At 33.8% G+C, this 20,744-nt stretch overlaps 1 protein-coding gene across 3 annotated transcripts in view; it reads right to left on the bottom strand.

Annotated features, from left to right (window-relative positions):
• Slc38a6 (solute carrier family 38 member 6) overlaps positions 1-20,744 on the bottom strand; it is a 55,959-nt gene that overhangs the window by 32,516 nt on the left and 2,699 nt on the right. For all 3 annotated transcript variants that reach the window (XM_013357469.4, XM_005322771.4, XM_078050014.1), the window contains 2 exons: positions 18,507-18,580; positions 3,444-3,496 (listed from right to left, as the gene is read on the bottom strand). In XM_013357469.4, the coding sequence (XP_013212923.1) occupies positions 3,444-3,496; positions 18,507-18,567 (114 nt within the window). In that variant the 5' untranslated portion in view covers positions 18,568-18,580. The remainder of the gene's footprint in view (positions 1-3,443; positions 3,497-18,506; positions 18,581-20,744) is intronic.

Below are 20,744 nucleotides of genomic sequence, written 5' to 3'. Positions count from 1 at the left end.
ATAGATGCAGAAGTCATGATAATGAGAAACAAGAATGAATAAATTGACAGTTATTTGTAATACTAAAATTAATAAAAATTACATAAAAAGGCTTTCTTTAATAGTTCCACAGTTACCATAAAAATGTTTTGCAATTTTTTGGCAGTCATTTCTGAATAGTTAGACTTGTTAAAAGCTAGTAATCAGTGATTATCAAAGTTAAAAACCTGAAATTGAATCTGGGGAATCTCAGGGTCCCTTTCATATTGGTTTTACCACACTACTTTAGCAGGAAGACCAAGATAGCTTGGAGTGTGCTGTGCCAGTGTAGTCTTGCATAGAAGGAAATCATACACCTTCTGAATATATTAGCTTGGCATACTCCTAGCTTTTGAAAATTCTATGCCAGGGATTAATAAAGTCTATAGCAGAAAACTCCAGAGCAAAAACATTCTCACACCCTGAAAATTTAGACAAAATGTTTCAAGTGAAGTAAGCTGAGTGTAAGAAAATAGAAAGTAGTGAAAACTGTAGTCTATTGGAGAACTCCCCCTTCAAAATGGAACAGTTTTGCTACTCAGGTCTGGTGAGTTGATGATATGTGAGAACACACATCCAGTATAGCCAGATCTTCTGATTTTTAAAGGAAAATCAGAAATCAATGTTTTTCAAACTTTTATGATTATCAGCTGGCAACATATTAAAAATAAAAAATTTTGAGCCAAACAATATATGCCTGAGGACTAGTTTCAGGCTGCAGGATTGCAAGTTTATGATCTTTGATAAGACGTCTAGGAAACTCAACGAACATTTTATCCATCCCTGGTGATAAGATGTATTCAGAGGAAATAGTTAAACATTGCACTTCCATTTGAGCTTTCTGAGGACTCAAATCTTGGTGGACTGCAATCATCAAGGGATATTTGGATCTATCTAACATCATTCAGTCCTCCATGAAGTGGGAACAGATCAACTGTCAGGCCCATCTCTATTAGGAATTCCATCAGTGACACAAAATTTGTCTGTCCTGAAAACAATCAAAGGTAAGGCCTTGGGGTCTGCAGAGAAGTGATATTGAGTTGAAAATCTGGCAAAGTGTCTTTAGGGATATGGTAATTACCATGCTAATGTTTTCCAGAGGGAACTCTGCATCTCAACCCACTTAAAAATTAGTTTCAAACTGTTATTTATGAAAAGACTATTTTAAACTGTACACTATCTTCAGTACAAATTATACCTACTATCACACACACATATAATAGTTGAGTGTATTGTCTATCATGAATATATTGTCTATCAATATATTGCAAAGAAGTAATAACATCTTAATAATTGCTTTTCCATTCTTTAGCTGAATTTAAGCATTTAATATCTACAAAGCCAGATGAATGTGCCATCTTCAGTGCCTAGCCCAATGCAGGGCATGGTATCTATTTAATAAATATTTATTTGATAAGTAAATACATCAATTTAGAGACATTTTTTGAAATCTTCCTTAAAATTTCAAAATGTTTCAAAACAACTGATTCTCAGAATACTATCTTGTATCATATTTATATGAAATCTAGAGACAATAGGAAAGTTTCAACTCACTTGTGGAAGTGGAAAGGAAACACAAACAAATAATAATTCCTCATCCAAAGTATGCTCTGTCTAGTGAACCTGCCTATTATGAACTGGGTGCACATATTAAAGTAATATTGCAACAGCTCTAGAGTTTTAGGAAAAGGAGACTCAATCCATTACTCTTATTTTAGATTGGTGCTGCCCAAGGATGCATGAAATACTAATATGAAATGACAGTGATCAGTGATCACACTTAGATTCATGTTTACAGATCACATTAACTGGGGAGTTTTCTTATATAATAACTTTTTTGGTCCTTATTCTTTGATTAAACTAGCTGTATTAAATTCATCACTGATTACACTAAACCTCTTGATTTTAGGAAAGAGAACCAGTTACCAGGGATGATGAATACAATCCTTTACCCTCAAGTAAGATATTTCCTGTTTTGTGCAAATTTCAAGTTTTTAAGGTCTAAGCCATGAGGCCACCTAGTATATGATTTAAACATTCCATTTTGTACTTTAAAAACAAAGTTAATTGGAATATAAGTACAAGTTTTTTTCCCCTCTCCATTATATAGTCGTATCTTTTTCCTCCCATACTCACTCCTTAGAAGTTAATTTAGCTGCATGTGGTAGCATACACCTGCAATCTTAGATATTTGGGAGATTGACACAGGAGAATTGCAAGTTCAAGGCCAGCATGGGGGATCAATAACTTAGGTTAGCCATTTACAAATAAGGTACCCTTTTATATTAAAAGCAAAAGAAACAGTATGTGAGGTGAGACATATGTTACTTAATTTAGCCATTCTGTAATCTGTATATATATTTCATAACATTCTATACATGGTAAATATGTACAAATTTTGGTTTTCAATTAAAAAAATACAAGCAAACAAAAATACAAAAACAGATTTATAAACAGAAAAATTTCTGTTTGGAACCAACATAAATATGGGTTCTAGAAGTATGATTAGCTCTTCAGGGGGAAAAAAAAGGTACTATAATACTGATAGCAACGCTCAACTCGTGATAATCTGTGAAAAAAGATAATGTTTTTCCCTAGCTCTGAAATGAGAATACCTATCAAAAATGAGTGCCACTAAATTTTGCTGTCATCTTTCTTATTCTAAGTAGGAAATGCAGCAGATTTATAATCTGTAGTCATAGGTTGTAGAATTGGCTTTATGTAATTGTTGATAAATAGGACCCTTGGGCTGGGGTTGTAGCCCAGTGTAGTGTGTTTGCCTTGCATATGTGAGGCACTGGGTTTGATCCTCAGCACCACATAAAAAAATTAATAAACAAAATAATGTTATAAAAAATAAAATCTTTTAACTGCTCTGGCCCTTAATTTTCTCACCTATAAATGATGGGGTAGTTAGGTAATCTTTCAGGATTGTTTAACTCTCAAATTCTATGATCCTTAGCTGGGCTCAGTGGCACACACATGTAATCTCAGTGTCTCAAAAGGCTGAGACAAGTTCAAAGCCAGCCTCAGCAAAGCGAGGTACTAAGCAACTCAGTGAGACCCTGTCTCTAAATAAAATACAAAACAGGGCTGGGAATATGATTCAGTGGTTGAGTGCCCTTGAGTTCAATCCCTCGTACCAAAAAAAAAAAAAAAAAAAAAAAAGAATAAAATATACTAAAAAATTTAAGCAAAGAATTAAGTATATTGATGTATTTTTAGTATTAATGCATTTTTAGTAAGGGCACATACACTGTTCTCTCTTCCTGCTCCCATCATTTTCTTTTCTTCTTTTTTCAAAAACTTTTGTTTCCTTTTATTCCCAAAAAGTCTTTCTATTATATATACTTATCTCTTAACTTGAAATAGAAGGAGAAAATGACACTTTGGTTTTGGACACAATAAGAAATAAATAAAATTACCTTTCCGGGTAATCCAAATGCAAAAAGTCCAAGATCTTCATAAGATGTTACAGCTGTTAAGAGAAATGATCATTTTCACTTTTACACAAACCATTTATGTACCAAGTCTTCAAGAAAACAAAGGTATTCTACTACAAACTAAGCAGAGTATAATTTTTAGGATTCAGGCCCATCAGAACTAGACATAAATATGAGGAAAAAATAAATAAAGGTAATAGAAAGAAAGGTGAACTTAATTAGGTATTTTATATAAAGGTCTTTAGAGCATTAATCTCCAGGATATATAAAGAACTCAAAAAATTAACACCAAAAGAACAAATATCCCAACCAATAAATGGACAAAGGAAGTAAACAGATACTTCACGAGGAAGAAATACAATCCGTCAACAAATATATTTTAAAAAGTTATACTTCTCTAGCAATTACAGAAATGCAAATTAAAACTACACTGACATTCCATCTCACTCCAGTCAGAATGGCATTTATCAAGAATGCAAGTAACAATAAATGTTGGGGAAAAGGTACACTCACACATTGCTGGTAGGGCTAAAAATTGGTACACCCTGGAAAGCAGTATGGAAATTCCTCAAAAAACTTGGAATGGAACCACCATTTGACCCAGTTATTCTACTCCTCAGTATATACTTCAAAGATTTAAAATCAGCATACATCAATGCAGCCACATTAATGTTTACAGCAGCTCAATTCACAACAGATAAGCTTTAGAACCATCCTTCAATAGATGAATGGATAAGGAAAATGTGATACATAAACATTAGCCATAAAGAAGAATAAAATTACGACATTTGCCAGTAAATGAATGGAACTGGAGATTATCATGCTAAGTGAAATAAGCCAATCCCCCCAAAACAAAATGCCAAATATTCTCTTTGATATGCGGATGCTAACAGACAATGGGCGGGCAGTGTACAACAGAAATTCACGGCATTAGACAACAGGGAATGAATGGAAAGGAAGGGGAACAGGAATAGGAAAGACAGTTGAATGAATTGGACATAACTTTCCTATGTTCATATATAAATACACAACCAGTGAAACTCCATATTGTGGAGTTTCACAAGAATGGGATCCTAATTAGAAAAAGTTATACTCCATGTATATATGTCAAAATATACTCTCCTGTCACGTATATCTAAAAAGAATAAAAGGAATAAAAGAAAAAAACGAACTCCTTTGTTTATTGTTAAAAAAGTCTTTGATAAATTTCTTCATTAAATATTTAATTTTCAACCCAAAATATAACCCACAATGCCTGTGATTTTCATGTCCTTTTATTCAACAGTGATGATTTCTCCTTTAAAAAAATCACCAAGGACTCCTTTTATTAATGTATTTCATATTCTAAAAGATTTTGTCTCTCTAATGGCACATAATAATTATTTCCCATTTTTATTAACCAAAAGTTTCTGATCAGTATAAGGTAACCATTGTCAACACAGTAATTTTGGTTACCAACTAGCAATCATCTATGTATCTACCTGACATCCCCTCTGCATCTATTTTAAATAAAATGTATAGGCTGGTCATGGGTCAATTTGTGATTTCTCTTAAGTGTTCTGAAATACTGATAGTTGCTCAAACACTTTCAATATTAATTCTGCAAACTCCTAGTGGCTTGGGTTCACCTGTCCTAAAACTACTGGATGATCACACTAAATTTAAAGCAGAAGTAGTGACTTTTTTTTAGTTAGTATCTCCCTAAGTTGTCCAGGCTGGCCCTAAACTTTTAATCCTCCTGCCTCATCCTCCCAAGTAGTTGAAATTATAGGCATGTACCATGGGCCCTGCTAGAAGTAACAACTTTAGTAGGAACTTTTGAAGACCTGTGGTTTATAAGGACAGAGTCCTCCTAGAATATGTAGCAAATCTCAAGGTTGTTTAACCAATATCCAGGCTATAAGAATTCAAATGGCATAATTACTTAATATCCCACTTCTCCCTATACAGTACTTGCATACACATTGTACAAATTTAAGTTTTCACTGCAAAAGTTTCCCCAAACTGGATATGTAAATAAAGTTAGATAAAGTATTAAAGTTGTATAATACTTTCAAAGACATTTACTTTTCCAGGTGTCTAGCATGATAATAATGTATAACGGTGGGAAGCGACACTTTTATCCAACAATTAGTAGGGTATATACTCTTCTTCATCAAAAAGAACAATAAATTACATTCTTATTTCACACATTCAAGCAATGTATTCATTAAAAAGATGAAAATTAAAGGGCTCATAAAGGAACCAAATTACATCCTTAGTCCATATAGCTTCATGTTTAAGTTAGTAGTGCTACCATTTATATAATAATACTATAGTGTGAAAAGTGCATAAAAAAGGGGGAGGCTTGGGATGTGGCTCAGTGGTTAAATGCCCCTACGTTAAACTCCCCATTAAAAAAAAAAGTTCATAAACTCATAGTGCTTATGCTAAAGAGAAGCAAATACTAAGGCATGGTACAATAATACACATCTCCCATTGGCCAAAGATACAGCTCATCATTTCCTAAACCCAGTTTTAATAAACTGTTCAAGATAAACATGAGTTTTCTTATCAACTTCCACTTTATCAGCAAAATATTCATTTATACTTTCATAACTAAAAACTTCCAGGTATATACAAATAAACATTTGTAAAAAAAATATGACCTTTATATATTATAATATAAACTCAGAAAGAAAATAGTACAATATTAAAAAATATGGAGTTTTAGTAATTAAGAAAAAATATTTCAATTTTAATCTATTATCAGGGTAATCAAAGGATTTGAAAAATCCTTTGAAAAAATTTTTGGATGATACAGCTATTTTTAAAAATGGAAGCTGGGGGCGGGGGTACACACCTGTAATCTCAGTAGACCGGGAGGCTGAGATAGGAGGATCACAAGTTCAAAGCCAACCTTAGCAACAATGCTAAGTAACTCAGTGAGACCCTGTCTCTAAATAAAATACAAAATAGGGATGAGGATGTAGGTCAGTGGTTGAGTGCCCCTGAGTTCAATCCCTGGTACCACAAAAAAATGTATTCACCTAATGCTAAACACAGTACACAAGTATAATTTAGTTTTGAATTTGGGACATATAGTTTAATTACAAGTAGAAATCTTTATGCTTTAATAAGTGAAAGATTTCAATAATAATTTTATAAGGGTAGATTTTTGATCTTTTTAAATTATTTTTTTAATACCTTTATTTTATTTGTTTATTTTTATGTGGTGCTGGGGTTCGAACCCAGTGCCTCATGCACACTAGGCAAGTGCTCTACCACTGAGCCACAACCCTGGTCCAATTTTTGATATATTTAAAACACAAAATTAAAAAGCAGAATTACGAAACTTTTAGGACTGGCATTTTCCCTCCTATGTGAAAGGCCAAAATTCTTTGCTTCAAATACATACATTTTAAAGTAAATATCAATTACAAAAAATAATCATTATTTTAATCAATAAATTTTTACTAGTCTGTTTTAACATTCTTAAACCTAATTGACAACATTATATATAGGCACAATTCCTTATACTTAACATTCCAGTCAGCCTTGGTACATATATTATACCAGAAAATTGTCTACACGTTAACATGCATCTAATTTGGCATTAAAAAGGTAATTTTATTAGATTTTATATTATGTGAACCAAGTCTCCAGAATATCTGTGATCTGTCACTGAGCCATGAGATTAAAGAAATATCACTGTTTTTAGCATTCTTATAATATTACAACTAAATGTGTTCATTCTTTTTTTTCTTTCTTCTTGTTTTCTTTTTCTTTTTTCTTTTGGAAAGTCCCCTTTCAGAGATGCTGAATTAGTCGGTCTTGGGGTGGGACCTGAGATTCTACATTTTATATTTTCCACTTTTTTTTTAATTGGAACACTACATTTGCAACATAATGATGGGATTTATTGTTACCCATTTGTACATACTCACAATATAACAATATATTTTGACCAATTCATTATTCTTCAGAATAATTTTTTCTTTTTTTTAATATTTTACTTTTTTGTTATACACAATACCTTTATTTTGTTTATTTATTTATGTGGTGCTGAGGATTGAATTCAGGGCCTCGCATGTGCTAGGTGAGTGCTTTACCGCTGAGCCACAACCCCAGCCCCAAGAATAATTTTCTTTCCAGGAATTTAAAGCAAGGAAGCTTTTCTGTTACATATGGGAATATATCAAATATCTTCTTTTCAAATGACTTATTTTGCAAGACTTAATCTGTTTGTAAGTTATCAAGAAAATACTCATCAAAGAGTTTAACTCATCAAAGAGTTTCACTAGGGTTATTTATTTATTTGTATATTTGTTTAGGGATGTGGGAATTAAAACTAAGACCTGATAGTACTAGGCAATAGCTCAACCACTGAGATACACCCCCAGCCCTGTTTTACTTTTAAATAGCAGAAAATAAGTATAGAATGCATATTTAGTAAACATGAAAACTAAATAGCTTTATTATGACCAAACAATCCTAATACAAAAGAATCTGAAAAGAATAGATATGCAACCTTCACTGTTCCAGGAAATATAATCAAACTAGTAGATTAAGGAAGACAATTTAAATTGCAACTTCAGACATTTTAGCAATCTCAAGCTTGCTCTCTGGTTCTATTATTTTTCAGTTTTATAAAAATATCACTAAGGACAACAAATTCTCAAACTGAAAGTAAAAAAATAAAATTAGAAAAATAAAATTTTAAATGGAGACAAGTACAGTGCTCAAGTCCTGATTCTAGCTTTCCAGTCAGCATGTCTGGGTAGTCATTCAGTTCTGTCACTGTCATCAGACTCCTTTTATGTTGCAAAAATTAGAAGCACTTTTCCATGCCTGGACATCATGATTATGAATAATGGATTTTTGGCTTAACTTTGAGGCTTTACTAAAATGTGTACACAGTCAGCCAAAGCTTTATTTGCACATCCTTGCTTTTTAATGGTTTTCTGGAGCATCTCAGCATATAAACCAAACTCCAATGAAACACTTTTTTAAAGTTCTGTTCTGTCACTTAAGCAATTTCTTAAAATGCTGCTAACAGAATAAACTGGTATTAATAGTTGGAATGCGATTTGATTTGAACAATCAGTGGTTAAAATGTTTAGAACATTTGACCCCTGGGAGCTTTTATATTAGGAAATAAGACTAAAATCAGAGAAAGATGCAAAGATACTTGTCACAGCATGGCATACACTAGACAAACAAAACTTAAGTGCTCAATAACAATAAAGGGTTGATATACATTACAGTAGGCATACCTGATAGAGTAATATAAAGCCACTAAAAACTGTGTTTATAAAATGGCAATAGTAATAGTTTAGTCTTCATTCTTTTTTCCCTTCTTTTTCAGGTATTTTATACTACTTATATAATGGGAGTAGTGGAATTTTTTTTCTTTTTTTGCTATTGGGATTGAACCCAGGGGCACATAACCACTGAGCCACATCCCCACCCCTATTTAAATTTTTTATTTAGAGACAGGGTTTCACTAAGTTGTTTAAGGCCTAAATTATGGAACTTTATTTTTAAAAACCATAAAGTTGGGCATGGTAGCACACACCTGGAGTTTAGCTATTCAGGAAGCTAATAAGGAGGATTCACATGAGCCCACAGGTTAGAGACCAGTCTGGGCAATATAGTGAGATTCTGGCTCAAAAATAAAACAAAACAAAAACCCAGAAAGACCCCCACGATACTTGAGTGGTTCCATTTTCTCTACTCAATATCTGACAGATTTCATTTAAGCTGCAATTTTAATTTTCTCTAGTGTTATTAACTGAAGCATTTCTTGATCTATTATTATTTTTTGCTCTTGTATGATCAACATCTTATGAGAGATGTTTTAAGAGATAAAAAATAAGATATAATTATCACCAATCACATGAATAGGATATTCCTAAAGAAAAGAAATAACATTAACTATGAAATTAATCCAGTCTTTTACAGGAATTCATATAAGCAGTACTTGGCACAACCTTTCTTAAATAAATAACTAAAAGTAATCATTAGTAATCTATTTTAGGAAATTATTTTTTGATATTAAAAAAATCAATGTTATGTTTTGAGGAGGCAGAGAGCTATAAATCTTAATCAAAGTAAACTGGGGAAAAATTTCTTCTTTAATGTACCATCAAGGCACACTTTAGTGCTATTTTGGCTAGACCAAGAGTTTGGCCTCCACTGAAATCATTTGGAAAGCTGCTTCCCATGAAATAGTGGAATATTTCCAGCTAGTTACTCCAGTGTTCTGTCTGCTTTGCATTTTTTCCTCAATGAAATAGGACAATTAATAAACTCTGGTTACAGTACAGAGCCCAAGTTTCAGCAGCAGCAATATTATCTTTGGATCTGGATGGAGGGACATGAGTTATTCAAACACAGTTTAACTCCCAGAAAGTTGGCCATTTGGAATGTGCCCTTATTATTCTGAAATTCTTTTCTTTCTTGTGTTTTCCATTATTTTCCTCTCAACTTTTTTCTAATAGTATCCATGGGGTCATTTATATTTTGAGTATTCAGTATGCAATTTAGTGGCCATTTCTGATCCCTCTTAATGTGTCTTTAATTATCAGTATACCAGCTGATTGTAGTATGATTTTAGAGCCCTATTTACAATAAAAGAAAACAGAATACTAAGATATTACCATTTTTCAAATAGCAATAGACGCTGTAATGCTGCATGGATAGAGAGGGTTCTGAGATCCCAATAAACTACTTAGCTCTGCAGTAAACATTATGCCTTAGTTTTAAGCTTTTATATTCAACTTATAAACATGAACAACTTCAAATGATCACGTAAACAAAGAAAATACTGTCAATCTTGATAATGTAAGGAAAGAATTAACACACTATGGAAATAGGGAGAGGACAGTTGAAAGAAAGGATAGGAGCACAGATGTCAAGAAGGCAGAGTCGAAAATAGGATTTAAAGTTGATGGACCAAAAAAGAGATTACATGTGTTTTTTGGAGTTACAAAATAACCAATGAACAAACTATTGAGTAGAAACTAATAAAGACTATAAAAGAAAAAGGGAGATATTAGTGCATTTGAGCTAAATACTTATCTTTTGTAACAAACAGACTCTCTCTTAAATCAACATATAACGAGGGTTATTATCTAGACTTGGAAAGACAACATTTTAAAATTAACTCTGGGAAATATAAGAGAGGTGGGAAAGAAAGGGTAGGAAATTGCTCATACATAAGTGCATATGTGTGTATATGTTAGCATATAATACTTTTGATAAAAATAAAAAATTAAATTAAAACTTTTAACCCTAGAAGGACTCACACCCAATTCTTCCCTATGGCCCAATAAAAAAAAGTTTAGCCTCTGTCAAGGAAGCATTTACTCCAACATCAAAGCACGTTCAAATGATTCCTGATATAATTCCAAAATCAGGAATAGAGCACCTGAGTAGAGCACACACAGTCTAACCCAGGGTTTCTCAACCTTTCCACTACTTTTTGGCCCAGATAATTTTTTTTTCTTTTTCTTTTTTTTGTTAAAGGGGGCTGTCTTGCGTACTGTAGGAGTTTAGCAGTAATCCTGACCTTTACCCATGAGATGCCAAAAGTGCCTCATCCCTGCCATCTGCCCATCCCTAGTTATGACAATCAGAAATGTCTTCAAACATTGCCAAATGCCCTGGTGGAGAAAAATCAAACCCAGCTGAGAATCACTCAATAATAAAACAGATGAGACAGGAACAGTAATGCACTGAAGACAGAGCCACATAATGAGCCCACTTGATTAACTGTGGTCTGTTGGCTCACTAATCAAAAGAAAATGAGATTAAAATAGAGTTTGGACAGCTGACTACCATTCCAAATGATCAGCAAGTGTCCACAGTGAGCTATGATTTGGGAAACATGAATCTGTTATATTTCAGTTGTTTTCAGTTCTTGTGTGCCTCTCACAATGCTGAATGTTATTCATCTTGACCCTAAAGTGATCCATGGCCTTTCTATGACACCCAGACTAATTTTGGGCAAAACCAAACTAAATGAACCAAATAAAAAAATCCTAGCAACTGTCAGCTTTCCTGAGAAATGGTATGTCAAAAGTCCAACATGTCATGTAAATAGTGAATACTTTATCTTATAAACTATATTAAAAAATCTTTTTTTTTCTTATATAAGGATTGAACCAGTACTGGGGATTGAACTAGGGGGTCTTTACCACTGAGCTACATCCCCAGACCTTTTTTACTTTAAGACAGAGTCTTACTAAATTGCCAAGGTTGGTCTCAACTTGGTGATCTTCCTGCCTCAGCCTCCCAAGTCACTAGAGTCATAGGCGTGTGCCACTGTACACAGCAGGAATTTCCAAAGGTAATTTGACTAAGCATAACTTTTGCCTTGTATGTTAATTTTGAAACTTATAAAATGTAACTCCTCTATAGTTTTAGGACATTCATCCATTCATTACCCACATATCCAGCTTTTATAAATGCCCTGTGATTGTCAAGCACATGGTAGATATTATAAAAACCATGGTTAATGATCTGAATATAAACTAAATTTCTAAGAATAAAATTACCATGTAAATGCAGGAAACTCTAAGTTGGTGTGTTACTTACTAATTTGTTTGGAATTTTGTCAAAAATTGATTCCTAAAGGGATGGAAAATAATCACCAACATTTACTTTGTTTCTTCTTCTCTTTTATTTTATTGTAATGGCATTATATAATACATAGGTAGTACAATAGTTTTCTATGGCTGCTCTAATAAACTATCATAAATTTGGTGGCTTAAAACAACAGAAATTTATTTTTTTCACAGTTCTGAAGGCCATAAGTCCAAATTCAGTTTAGCTGAGCCAAAATCAAGGTGTCAACATGGCACACTCCTTTTTAAGGTTCTGGAAAGACTCTATTCCTTGTCTCTTCCAGGTTCTGGTACTGTTTTTATACCTTTATTTGTGGTTTTATCACTCCACTCTCTGCCTATGGTCATACTGCTTCTTCTGTCTGTGATCTTCCTTCTATGACACATATGACTGAATTTGGAGCCTGCCAAGATAATCTTGCTATCTCAATCTCCTTAACTTAGTCATACCTACAGAGTTCTTTTTTGTCATATAATATAACATCCACAGGTTCTAGGAATTAGGATGTGACTGTCTTTTGGAGGACTATTATTCAATCCACCACAGGTACATTATAATACCTACTGAATTTTTTTTTCAGGTGCATTTAGAAAATATTCACTATAAAAAGGGAGTGTTGAAAATTACTGCCCTAGACAGTTTTAAAAACCTTTGCTTTAAAAGACAAAACAAGTTGAACACAGTAGCTCTCCCCTGTAATCCTAGCTACTTTAGGGGAGGATCATGAATTCCAGGCCATTCTGAGCAACACAGAGAGACTTCATCTCAAAACAAAACAAACGGGAAAAAAACCCCACAAAACATAATATGGACAGCAAAAGGCCCTTTCACTCCACATGTTTCATTACTAAAAATAAAAATTCTCATAAAAGAATTGTAATCTTCTATAGGAAGAGGAAGACAGGGGACTATATTCTCTTTCTCAAAAAAAGAGACTATGTTATAGGATTCAGAAAAGACCAAAATTCTCTCTGGAAGCAACAAGTGGTGAATTGCAGTATCTACCTTGAGTCTTAAACCTCTCACTGCCTCAGCAAAAAAACCCACATATTTTTTTTCCTTCTCCTTGGTTCTATTTAATTACACATAACATTGGGATTCATTTTGACATAACTACAAACGCATGGAATATAATTTGCTCTAATTCAGTCCCGGGTACTTCCCTTTCCCTTCTCCCTCCTCCTGCTCCCTTTATTTCTTCCCCAGCTCCCTTTTGTTTCTTTCTTCTTCCCTTACCTCCCCCGACCTTTTTCTTTCTATGATGAAAGCACCTGAAATCTACTATCTTGGCAAATCTCTAGTAAATAATACAGTATTAACTATATTCAACATGCTGTACATTAATTTTTAATTTATGCATCATCTATGATTTCATAAACTTTGATCATCAACTCCTCATCCCTCCCCACAGCCCCTGTAAACTGTTCTATTCTTTGTTTCCATGTCTTTGACTTTTTTAGATTCCACATGTAAATGAGAAGATGCAGAATTTTTCTTTCTATGTCTTGCTTATTTTACTTAGCAAACTTGAAAAGATCTCTTTTTAAGGCTGAATAATGTTACATTATAAATATATAATTTCTTTATTCTTTCATCTACTGACAGACACTTAGGTTCTTTCCACAATTTGGCTATTGGGAATGATACTACAGTTGACAGGAGAGCACTGATTATCTCTACAAGGTACTAATTTCATATCCTGTGTGCACATAACCCAAAGAGGAACTGCTGGATTCCATGGTTTCTTTTACCCAGTAGTATGTATTTTAAATTCCTCTATGCCTTTTTTTTAAAAAAAATTATTTTTTAGTTGTACACAATACCTTTGTTTTATTTATTTTCATGTGGTACCTGAGGATCGAACCCAGGGCCCGCATGCACTAGGTGAGCACTCTACCACTGAGCCACAATCCTAGTCCCCTTTTTGTATCTTGATGGCTCATTTCTTTATTTATTGTATCAATATGTTTCAATGGCTTTTTTTTTCATTCACTTATGAAGATATTTTGGTTGCTCCCAAATTTCACCAATTGTAAATAACACTGCTGTAAACATCTATGCATAGGTAGACAGTAAGTCTTGAATTCGTTTTAGTAAATACCAAGAGGGACATCACAGAGTAAGTTATGTTTGGTTTCACAAAAAACAAAGCAAAAATACAAAGAAAAAATGTATTCCAAAGTGGCTATAAATTTTACATTATCAACCTCAGATCAATTGATAAATACAAATCTCTTAAATCAGCACCACACATACAGTAAACTCAATATAAATTTTATCTTTGAAGAAAACAAACCTTGACTAACAAAGGGAATGGTATTATTTGTATTTTGCACCTTACACTCAAACTCCAGATGAATATGCATCCTTTGAGGAGAATGCAAACTGGATTGCTCAGTCCTATTTAAAGTATTATTTTTCCTTCTTCTTTAGGATCCTGTAATTTATATTCATGTTATGATTCAACTCCAATACAATCCTTGTGAGGGGTTATGGCATGATCTATCCAGTAGCAATAAGGACCAGGAATTAGATCTAAGAAATATTTAAAAATTGATTAGTTACTTGGTGACATATGAGATAAAAACTAAGTGATACCATTCACTGGGGTAGGCACACAGGAATAGAAACACATTTGAGATGTCAGAGATGAAAGGTAAGTTTAACTTTGAACACACTGGGCTTATAATGCCTATAGAACATCTAAATGAGAGTTCCAATTATAGCTGATATGGGTATCTGGAGTGTGGAGTGAAATCATCAATCCATAACTGGTCAACTAAAACAGTTTACAGTATTATTCAGAGACAGCAAGGCATGAAGGTGATAAAGACTGGTGAGTTGAGACAACTATGTGAGGGATAGTGCAAAGGTGGGAAAGTCAAATTAAAGTCCTAGTTGGGGGTGAAGAATTGTTAAAGAGCTGGGCTATTTCAGAGAATGAGATAGAAAAGTGGAAGATGGTGGTGGCTGGAGAACTGGACATTTAAAAATGAGATTTTGGACAGCAACACCATTTTGGTAATGACATGATCAACCAAGAAAATATGACCAAGAAATAAATAGGCTGAGGTAGATAGAGGATATAATCATTGAAGAGATTCAAGAACTAAAAATATTATAATATTTGGCTACATGAACACAGAAATCATCTAAAAATATGATGGGGCAATATTGAAGAAAGTAAAAGAAATGGGAGATTAATATTTTGGCTCTTAATTAAAACATTCTTGAAATGACAGGAGATGGTATAGGAGTATTCGGACAATAACAACATGGCGAGGAGTAGGTGGTATATACTTATGTGATTCAAAGTTGGGGGTTTAAGAGGAAGAAGATGGTTGAGAAGTAGATATGAGATATAACCAGGGCACCCATCCAATCTTCCGAATGGTATGAGGGACATGGAAGGAAAGAGTGAACAATGATGCAGTGTCCTCAGAGGAGCTGAGTATTTTCTTAGGTTAAGAAAAGGAAGAGAATGTTCAGAAAAGAATTAAGGACATGCAGGTTTTGCTGATTGTGAGTTCAGGAGCATAGTGGAAGGGTTTTAGGAGGTGGAGACAATAGGAAAATGAGGTCAGAAAACAGGCAACAGCTATAATGGATGAGTCTGGGAAATAAAGAATAACTGAAGTGACTGACATATTTGAGATAAATATTATGATACTATTAATCCAAATGGTCTTGAGGCATAGGATGGTAATAACAGTACTTGGGAAGGCTTAGGGACTAGAGTAGGAGTTTGGGCCAGAAGCATACAGAGTTCTATAATTTTCATTCCCTTCTGCTAATAGTGATGTAGAGGCCAGAGAAAGGGAGCTGAAAGTTTAATTTCAGAGCACAAGATGTGTTCCCATGGAATGGCAATAAGCCAACTGTTTGTAAGATCGCAGTGTCCATGACACTTTGCAATATTTCAAGATTTTGTCCCAGTGAGTACATGTAATAGGAGCTAGCATTTATCAAGGACTTGAAATTTTATACACGTTATTTTATTTCATTTTCAGAACAATCCCAAGAGGAAAGTATTATCAGAGCCATTTTACATACAGCAAACTAAGGCTAATGAGAATAAGATACCTAATATGCCACCTCAGCTCCCAAGAAAAGTGCTGCTAGACCCAATCCTATATAAAATCCAAAACAAGAGAATTTCATGTGAAGAAATACTTTGGTTTTTAATCAAGATAAATATTTCTCTTCACTTTTTACCTCCAGACAAAGAAGTTATTTTGTAAAGACTTAAAATACCTCTTTTTCTGGATAATGATTCCAATACAAATATTGTAACTAGTTTATGATAGTCCAACAAACCAATAGCAAAAATTAGCTACATTAATTCTCTAGACTTCTGCAAATGTATTGGGGAGGGAGAGGGAGCCTACCTCCAGAGAATTATAATGACTGGAGGAATTCAATCAGAGGAAGACACCTGCATCAGTTCAGTACATATGAAGAACCATGAAAAAGTTAGTTCACAGACCAAAATAAGCTACAAAAGTCAAAGAAAAAGAAAAAAGAGAAAGAGATGTTTTCACTTTATATGCCCAAGAGTTACAGAAAAGAAGAGGAGGCAGTGTTAGAATTTTAAAGTTAAATTCAGATGAACTAAAAGGAGAGGGAAAACATTAACATCATTTAGTAGCTCCATTAAATTGAATACTACTTCCCCAAATTAAATTTAATAAAACATTTTAGTTAAAGAAGACTTAATTGCCACAGAGCATTAATTTTTTAATAGAATTCATCAAAAGAACTTATTACAATGTTAAATAAACTATCACAATTCAGTGAAAGTAATTTTCACACAAATAAGCAAAATTTCAAAATTAAAATTTTAGTTAAGATTCAGCAGGATATACAAATATATTTATCTAAAACTATTATTTGAGATGTGGTTACAAACAACTTTCTTCTTTGCATTGTTTCCTAGCACATCTGTCTACACATTCACTTATGAGCAGAGACATGCATCTGTAGGCAAGATGACCAAAGCAATGGTACATATTACATTTATGAACTATGAATCCTAGTTGCTTTTCCATTAAAAATCACACAGAGGGCTTGCTAAGAAATCTGTTTATAAAAAAAGATTGACAGGTGTTTCTGATGAATAGACAAATTTTAGGAAAACAAACTTGAGCAATGGTTTTAGAACTGAAGAGTTTTAAAATTCTCCAAAAATATCTTTGGATTTCTTTCACCTGTTTAAATCCAGAATAAGTCAATTTTTGTTGTTGTTGTTGTTGTTGGGTACCAGGAATTGAACTCAGGGGCACTCAACCACTGAGCCACATCTCCAGTCCTATTTTGTATTTTATTTAGATACAGGATCTCACTGAGCTGCTTAGTGCCTCAATTTTGCTGAGGCTGGCTTTGAACTTATGATGCTCCTGTCTTAGCATTCCAAGCTGCTAGGATTACAGGCATGTACCACCATGCCCGGCCCAGAAAAAGCCTATTTTTAAAATCTATTTTATGTATCTATTCTGCTTCTAAAAGTATGAAAGCCATACAACCAGACAGAGCTAAGTGAACTCTCCAATGTGGAAATTCAACTCCTGATTTTGGCATCAAAATTGATCTAATCCAAGGATAAAAGAGACTGAATAGATAAAAGACTAGACCAGGAACAATGGCTACAGGATATGTGTTAATGTCAAAAGGAAAACCTTATAAAGGTAGTTGTGTAATTCATATATTTTTATTATTGCAATTTTAAATAACTTATACATAATAAAGTTCCAAATGGAAAGAAATATACACACATTTATTGTATTAATTGCACATACTTCTGTCAATTAAGAAAAATTACCTTATTCGAGACTTGTAAGTAAAAATATCAAGCATATTAAAATAAATTCAAAGCTTTATGACCTTGCCTCCTAAAATCCTACTTCTGCCATTCCAAGCTCTGTCTAGAAGACAGACAGAAGGCAGGGAAGGAAGTTATAGATCTGAGAAGGTATTCTCCTTAAGGAAATGATCAACCAAGGAGAAATAAGATCATAATGAATATTGTTGCTTCCCTGTAAGCATATGCTTTGAACACCTCTTAGGTGCCTCCCTTAATCTACTCTAACCCAGAAAACAACATTGTGCTTTGTGGTGGAAAGTAGTTAAAATGCTAGTCTCCTTCTTCTGTCCTGTGCTTGGATATTTCCCCATAGGACTTGGCCTATATAGCCTGGCATTTGAAATTTTTCATTTCGACCACTCTATGTATTAATGGAAATTAGATTTTGTGTGTGTGAGTGCATGTGTGCGCATGCTGCTGGAGACTGAACCCAGGGCCTGCATGCTGAACATACATTCTACTACTAACCTACACTCTTGGCTCTAGCAATTAAGATTTGAGATATCCAATCCTATATGTAAACAGAAACTCAGGGCACTGCTTCATCAAATGAACCGCATGGTAATTTTACTCACCTGTCTGAATACACATACTAAGCAGGAGATGAACTGAGTAAGAACCCAGGAGAGCAACCATCAGCAGCAATAAACTAAAATATAAGGGAACACATAGTCAAATCTCACCAGAAGTGTCTCTTTCTTAATGGCATCTCATTACAAAAGCAAATTTCTTTACATTCATATGTTCACAGGAACTATCACTGAGTTGTAGAAGTATAGTAGAAATTAAGAAGATAGTTTTCTACTCTACTTTATTTACCAAGATTTATTTAAATGAAAACTACTGCTTTTAAAATTAAAAAAAAAGAGAAACAAGGTTTATTAAAAAAAAGAAAACTTCCTTATTTTACATTCTTGTCTGCTGACTGCTGGTTCAGCCATTCAATGATTTTGATACTTCCCTTTTGTGACTAGTTTTGTCCTATTCTAAGCCTAACAAAAATTTTAGTTATGAAATCTCACTGTCTTTGCTCTTCCCTCTCACCCTCCTTCCCATTCCAATGATGTGGACCTCCTTACCATATCTTCATCTATAATATTGAGACCATATTTCCTAGCATCTATTAAAAACACATTCATTCTCCAAATCAAACCAAAACAATTCAGTTAACACACTTCTAATGGCGCAATTTGAAAACTGTGCAAACAATGTAATTAGTGGAGTCCTCTCAACAGCATTACAAAAAGAAACAACTACTTATTCTCAGAAAGATACTAGCAGGATAAGCTTTTAGCTATAGAGCTATCCCCAGGGGTTACTCCAACAGTTAAAAAAAATTCTATCTTTGTGGTTCACTTAATACTTGTTAATAACAGTTTAACATCATCCAAAGGGACAGATGATATGATTCAGTGAGCCCACATCTATGTTAGACCTTGATATATAAAATATAATTTCTCACAGCGAACCAAAAAATAAGTCCTATAATTATGACTTGCCTACAGTGTCACATATATTTTTGTTTTAAAATTATGAAAGTCTGTGAACACATCCCACAACAAAAGCAAGATGGGATATTTAAAAGTTGATTTGTTTATCAAAAATTTTGGAATAAAAGAAAGATACCCAAATAAGTCTCTGTATTTTAAATTTTCCAGTAAAGTAAATCTACTTTTAACAGTAAAACAAAATAAACTTGAATTTCATGCATTCAATTTGCCATGGAGCTAGAAGCTAAAGGTAAGGTCTAGTTCTAAAGGATTTCAGGGTTTAGTGGGAAAGTAACAAATTGTTATAATAAATTATAATAACATTATGAATATACACAAAGTATTGTGGAAAGCGCAGAAAGGCCAGAAAGCCTTCTATTTTGGGCTAATTGGCCTATGAGCTAAGTCTTAAAAGATGCAAAGGAATAGGCATAGAATACCTGGCTTCAGAAAGTGAAATGAGACTACATAACAATAGGAGAAAGAGAGGAGATGAAGAGAAATGAAAACAGTGTTTTATTTGCACTCAAAAAGTTGCTATTTATAAGTAAGCTGCATAGCTGATGATATGGTTTGGACCTAAAATGTCCTTCAAAGGATCATGTATTGAAGGCTTAGTCCCAATGCAGCAATGTTGAGAAGTGGGGCTTTTGAGAAGTGATTGGATCATAAAGACTCCAACTTTATCAATGGATTAATCCAACTGATGGTCAAAATTGAATGGGATATTGAGACGTGGTGGAAACTGCAGGAGGAGGAACCTATTAAAGTAAGTGGATTTTTGAGGGGCATGCCCTTGTGGACAGTATACCCGTGGCGCTCCTCCTCCTGCTTCCTGACTGCCATGAAGTAAGCAGCTTCTCTCTACCATCTTTCCACCATGAGATACTGCCTCACCAAAGGCCCAGAAACAGCACAGCCAGTAGACCGTGGACTGAAATCTCTTAAATCACAAGCCAAAATAAATCTTTCCTCCTTTGTTTTCTCAGGTATTTTCACAGTGATGAAAAGCTGATTAACAGAGCTAACAAATTTTGGAGACCTAACACAAATGAGTAAACTGAATAAGCCACCTCCTAAGGTTATAAATGGGAATAGATCAAGTTCTGTGTTCAAAATTTGCCATGCTTTTGGATACAGACATGTACTGCATAACAACATTCTGGGTTGAAGAATTACATATAGAATGGTGGTCCCATAAAATTATAATGAATGTGAAATATTACTATCACCTTGTGATATCATAGCTGTCTTATCATATTGCATTCACAAGTTCATGGTTATGCTGGGATAAACAAACCTCCTGCACTTCCAGTCATACAA

The sequence above is a fragment of the Ictidomys tridecemlineatus genome, chromosome 5, assembly GCF_052094955.1.
Source record: "Ictidomys tridecemlineatus isolate mIctTri1 chromosome 5, mIctTri1.hap1, whole genome shotgun sequence".
Classification (NCBI taxonomy): Eukaryota; Metazoa; Chordata; class Mammalia; order Rodentia; family Sciuridae; genus Ictidomys; species Ictidomys tridecemlineatus.
The sequence above is the reverse complement of the archived record's forward strand: the minus strand, read 5'-3'. Positions and strand labels throughout refer to the sequence as shown.